The sequence below is a fragment of the Sinocyclocheilus rhinocerous genome, unplaced genomic scaffold (genome assembly GCF_001515625.1).
Source record: "Sinocyclocheilus rhinocerous isolate Xijiao unplaced genomic scaffold, SAMN03320098_v1.1 scaffold2083, whole genome shotgun sequence".
In the NCBI taxonomy this organism is placed as follows: Eukaryota; Metazoa; Chordata; class Actinopteri; order Cypriniformes; family Cyprinidae; genus Sinocyclocheilus; species Sinocyclocheilus rhinocerous.
Window position 1 is genome coordinate 624,626 of NW_015666157.1, and position 5,720 is coordinate 630,345.

The following is a 5,720-nucleotide window of genomic DNA, read 5'->3' on the forward strand; positions in this document are numbered from 1 at the left end:
GATCTTATTTTCACCTAGTAGAAAGGTGATTTTGTAAACATGGCCAACAAACTTTTTTTATTCTCATAGATGGCTGGGTCAGCTTTTTTCATTATTTGTATGAAAATGCTTTTACATGCACAGTCACGTACTGGATTTTTTTTTGCAGGGAAGGTCAGGCCCGATATGTGCGGTCACCTAGGGTCCCAACATTCGCAACATTCATTGAAGTGAATTGTACTGTGGTGTCATCCAGTGGCTAGTCATTATTAAACGTGGAAAGGACAGACTGGAGGGTTGTGCACACATGAACAGGCAGAGAGGATGTTTAGACACTGTGCTCATCAAATAAGATTCATATTAAAGCTTCATTTGCTGCCCATGAGCCTTTTCCATTGAATGGGAAAGTTTTGATATAAGCTGTGGGAGTTAAAATAAAAAAAAAAAGCGTAAAAAATTATATCCCTTACATAACTCATAATGATATGGGGTTATGAATTATGCAAGGGATAAAATGCAGTCAAATGGTCATTATCATAAAATGTATGATGTGATCAGGATCTTAAAGGGGTTTCTTTATGATAATGAACAGCTGACTGTACATTATCCCTTTTATTACATGGCTACTTAGCAAATAAATAAAAAAATGGCTTAATTAATTTGAGTTGAAATTGTTTAATTATATGAGATGCAGAGTGAGACCACAATATGCCCAGATTAACCAATCAGAATAAAGTATTCCAGAGTAATAAATTATTTTTACACTTCCATTTCTGTAAAGATTTTGCATGTTGCAAGTCCTTAAGCTAAGTTTAATTGATTTTAATTTAACATTTTTAAATTATTGATGCAAAGGTAAAATGCACCAATAACAACACATCTTAATCTTCCAGCATGAGCAATTTAATGCATAATCAAAAAGAAGTCTAATAATGAAGCCTGACAAAATTGTCAGTGGATCTTCCCTTGGGTTCAATGATGTTTTACATTACATGAAACAGATCAATACTAGGTCTGGCAGTGAGAGCAGAGAAGAAAACCTCAGTACTGCATTACCCCTTAAACAGACAGTCTCTGCAGACACTTATCTGCAAAATCAGGGCAAAATGTCGTCTTTATAAAGTGCTGTTACCAAACTCCTTGTGTCACAAAGATGACATGCATGGTTCAAACAGTGACCGAGCACTATGGTGTTCAAATTGGATGCACTTTGCTCATCTTTTAAAGATTTACAGCAAAGTGTTGTTGCTTTAATCAGGGAAGTGGCCCTTGCTTTGGTGACTCATAGATTTGGGTTTTGTGATCATCTTGTAGTGGGAATGATTGAGCTGTGTCAGACTTTCTGTGGGGAATTTAGTCAAGAAACATTGAGCCTCAAAGGGGCCCACCTCCCTGAAGACCTAGACATCACAGAAGAGTGGCAAGTCTCCGGCTGAACAAAAGTAGGTCATTAAAGTAGATTAATGCAGTAAATCAAAGTGTGGAGCATCCTGTTAATGAACACTGAACACTGCTCTTTTGTTTTGTAGGAAAACAATTATGTGAAAGACAGCATTATCAAAATTACAAGGAACCTGTTATTTAAGCAGGTTATGAATCTTGTAACATGGTCCTTTAGAAGATGCATTATGTGCAAAAATATTTTCCTTATAATGTTACTTTGTTGGTAAATAGGCACATTTTAGGTACATTGTGTTGCTGCAATGCCTATTTATAATCAATAGAAGGTTTATGTTCAATTATTAATAGTTGGCTAGATTGGAATAGATTTTTGGTGCATACACTCTAAACATGTTCTTTATTGGAATCAATGGTTCCATAAAGAAGCTTTAACATCCATGAAACATTTCCATTGCACAAAAAGAGTGGCATAAATAGTTATTTTAGTGGAAAATGGTTCCTCAGATTATTAAAATGTTCTTCAAACTAAGAAAAAAATAGTTCTTTAAAGAACTGCTCACTGAATGTTTCATCTGTGGCATTTAAACAACAACCACCTTTTAGAACCTTATTTTTTTTTAAGAGTTTAGACCAATTTTGCCGCTAGATGCTGCAAGAAAAGACGTGATACCCACAGCTTGCACAGTTTTCTTCCTTCTAGAACATTTCTACATTCTACAAATTTCTACAAGTACTTAATCGAAAACACATTAGTGGTTTTGACTGCAAACGAATGAAACGTAAAATTTAAAACACTTTTGAGCAGTGACTCAAACATACAGGTCTGTTGAAACAAGCCGTTCAAAGGAACCGATTTCATTCACAAAACATTTGTAAATCCTTTTGAGAGTAAAACTCTAAGGTCTGTTTTTTTTCTTTCGATTTATTAAGCAGATTTGAACGTGGGGAAAAAATGTATCTGGCGAAACAAACACACAGGTTTTCAATTATGGCGGAATCATAGCCTACTGTTAGGCTACACAATTTTTATACTAAAATACACTTACCACAACACCTTCATTTATCAAATGTAATCGAGAACCTACGGGTAATAGGCAAATATTAACTGCTGCAAGTGCAGTAGAATGAAGCGTAAAATGCGAAAGACTTTTTGAGCGATGATTCAAACGAACCGCTACACCGAAACGAGCCATTCGAACGAACCGATTCGATAAAATGCATCGGATTTCCCAACGCTACTCTATGCCGAAATGCCGACAGCGTTAGTGATATGCCAGAGCACAAACCACGTGTTTTACGTAATGGAAAGGCAATCTTTCAATTCAACCCCTCCTCCTCCTTGTCTATATCCAACACAGATCCAAGGCAAAGAGTAATACGTGCGAGATACTTTTCGGGAGGCAACGGGATCAGTAATGCACAGGTGAAACATCAAGCCGCACTCCAACCGCATCCTCAGCATCAGCATCAGTGCAGTGCTTTCACATTGATGAAAGCTCATGGATATTACTGACCAGCAGCAGCAACAGCAGAAGCAGCAGCAGCAGCAACAGCAGCAACAGCAGCAGCAGGTTTTAGGAAGACTTCCCTGAGAAACACTGAGCTGATGCTGGAAATGTGCGCTTTGCTCGGAGGTATCGCTGCTTTTAAATGGGATGCATCCCCTCCAGGCTTCTGATGCCGTGCACATCCATCCACCCTTCATTTGAGTGATGAACTAACAGGGAACGCAAAGATCCGCCGTGTCTTTCACGTTAGTTTATAACGGGCTGCACGTTCCCCCTCTGCAGCACATGCAATTTATATTGTAGCCTATCTATTTTTATGACCTTTATTACTAAGAAGAATACCTTTGTTTTGCCAGGTCTAAAGAGAATATTTTACCTCTTGCATGAAGACGCTTGGATAGTAATACATATTTTTCTATGATACTACTGGAAAACTGAGCATCCCATTGTGTTCTTATTATTATGCAACCACAGGGATCTGTTCTTTATCAGGGTGTCTAAGCTGTTGGATCGCTCCTCGCCCAAATCAATGTGGTTTCTTTGGAACATTTTCAGCAAAGGAACGCATATGCTGCAGTGTCTTTGTGGCAAGAGTCTTAAGAAGAACAAGAACCCAAGTGGTAAGAGCCATTGCTGCGTCTTCCCCTCTGTGTGTGCTGATCTGCAGTCAAATTTGTGCAGCAAGTCAGTGAATGCAGGCAAGCTGAGGATAACTTGAGCTCTAGTGGTGAGACCAATCACAGATATTACAGCCGAAGGCTTTAACATTCAACTTTTTTTCAACTAAATCCCACAGGTATGTAGTGTTAAGACAGGTCGAACAGTCTTACTCGGGCCGTATGTGTGTGAAACATGCTTTCGGGTTCATTTCAGGGATGCTGCAGCATCCTTCTCAGTCCTGCATCACTTAAAGTGATGCTGCTCTCTGGCTTTCGTGTGCAGCATTTATTCTTACGTGATTATGTGCAGTGCAAAGACCTCATGTCATTTGTCTCTTTCTCTTCATTAGGAGATCATTAGCTTGCAGTTTATTCCAGTCAAAACATACGTACAGCTACCCTGTTGTTTCTCAACAGGATGGATACAGTTCAGTTTGTTCGACACACATTCCCCAAAAACAAATCACAACAAGGCGGTCTGCAGGGCACACTTGCGCAGTTTTAATTTAACAAAGCTGTTGACAAATACGGACATAAAGGAAAACTGTGCAGAGCGTGAGGGGACGGGTGGGAGTCCTAAGTTGATGTTGACACCTTCTTTCCTAGACGTTAACACTGCAGCGTAGTAGACTATAGCAGTTTTCCCATGCTGACATGACACATTTTTCCATTGTAGTTTAATGGACGCTCTGTCATTCTTGACACTGTAATTGCTTTTATTATAGTACTATAGCACATCATTGTATATTCCAAAAGCATCGATGTGCAGTGATAACGTTTGACAAGTTTGATCGAACAACTTTTGAGAATTTTTTTGGCTTTTTGATAGAAAAGACCAAACAATGTGTGAAATATCACACATTAATTGATTCGATTAAATCCTGCAGACATTTTATTGGTTACACAGATAAGTAAAGAGCAAATTTATCAGGCAAATCTCTATTCAAATGAAAGCTGTTACTGTAAAATACAGTTTAGGACCAAAGTTCAATCACAGCTAGCAGTGATTGTCTCTCTAGCGGTAATGTCCAGGGTGACGTGTTCATAGTGAAATGAAACCATCATTTTCTTTACTCTGTCAGTGATTAGAAGTAGCAAAGCGTGAGGTTTTTGATTAGTTTACCATGGCTATTACGGTCTTAGCTGCATAACATTAATGAAGAGAGCAGAGTGCTACCGGGGCCTGCTGGTTATAGTCTACGGCACACAAGACTGTATTTTTAGAAACACAACATGCAGCAGGGGCCGCATGAAGTGTAATCACCGTAGTTTAGTTCTGTTGTATTCAACATCTCAGTCATATCAGTTAGCACCTTCTTATATGCAACGTTCCCTTGATGATCCTGGTTCTTTTCTTAGGGAGAATTCATAGGCAACATTTTTCCAGAGTTTTAAAGAGTGGTTTGAATGGCTGCCTTCTGTTCCAGCAGATGGCACTTTCTGATAGCCTTGTGTTGGCTAATGTTTTCCTGGCAGGGACAAAGTCTTGCACTTGGCAATGTGGATTGCAATGAAGGTTTGTGTTTGCTGATGCTGTATAGGACTGAGGTAAACACAGGTTGGTTCTCAACCTGCTGGAATCTGTGCGCAACGTTACAGAACTTGCTCCCTCGGGATGCAAGTGAAGGGCCGCTTATAACCTTTCATTCATGAATGCCTGTAATGGCTGCAGCTTAATTTTTGGTTCTTTTATAAGTGTAGAAGACTCATAGGATTCACTTTCACATAGACAATCTGTTCTCAGATGGCATTTATTTATAGAATAGTTTGTCATAATGCTGTTAGATCATTCCTTTGTGCAGAATTGGCAGACTGGATCCTGTTGTGACTTCTGGTGGTGAAATAATATTAAATGAGAGATAGGCCTGTCGCAATAATCAATATATCGACTTATCGCGCAATATATGTACATGACCTCAATAATTTTTGGTGACGCAACATATCGCCCATTATATTTACTTAAAAATTAATGTCACCATGTTTTTTTTTTGCATTCCACTTGCGCCTGTGTCTTTTGCAGCTTCTCGTACATAAAGCGGTGTAGTCATGAGGTGCTAGTTCAAATTTAAAAAATGCTTCTACAAACAAAGTTCCATCTGCAGATATGGTCTTGTTTAGGGATCTGTGCCTTTGTGCATACGGACATCTGACTGCTAAGTAGTGATTGTGTTTT

The 5,720-nt window shown here is 38.8% G+C and overlaps 1 protein-coding gene across 2 annotated transcripts in view; it reads left to right on the forward strand.

Annotated features, from left to right (window-relative positions):
- Window positions 1-2,690: 2,690 nt before the first annotated feature.
- LOC107731762 (fibroblast growth factor 14) overlaps window positions 2,691-5,720 on the forward strand; it is a 151,144-nt gene continuing 148,114 nt past the window's right edge. Inside the window, exons 1-2 of one of the 2 annotated variants that reach the window (XM_016542933.1) lie at window positions 2,691-3,133; window positions 3,363-3,508. In XM_016542933.1, coding sequence (XP_016398419.1) covers window positions 3,418-3,508 — 91 coding nt within the window. In that variant the 5' untranslated portion in view covers window positions 2,691-3,133; window positions 3,363-3,417. Of the gene's footprint in view, window positions 3,509-5,720 lie in introns of both variants that reach the window. The other variant, XM_016542932.1, reaches the window with a different exon arrangement.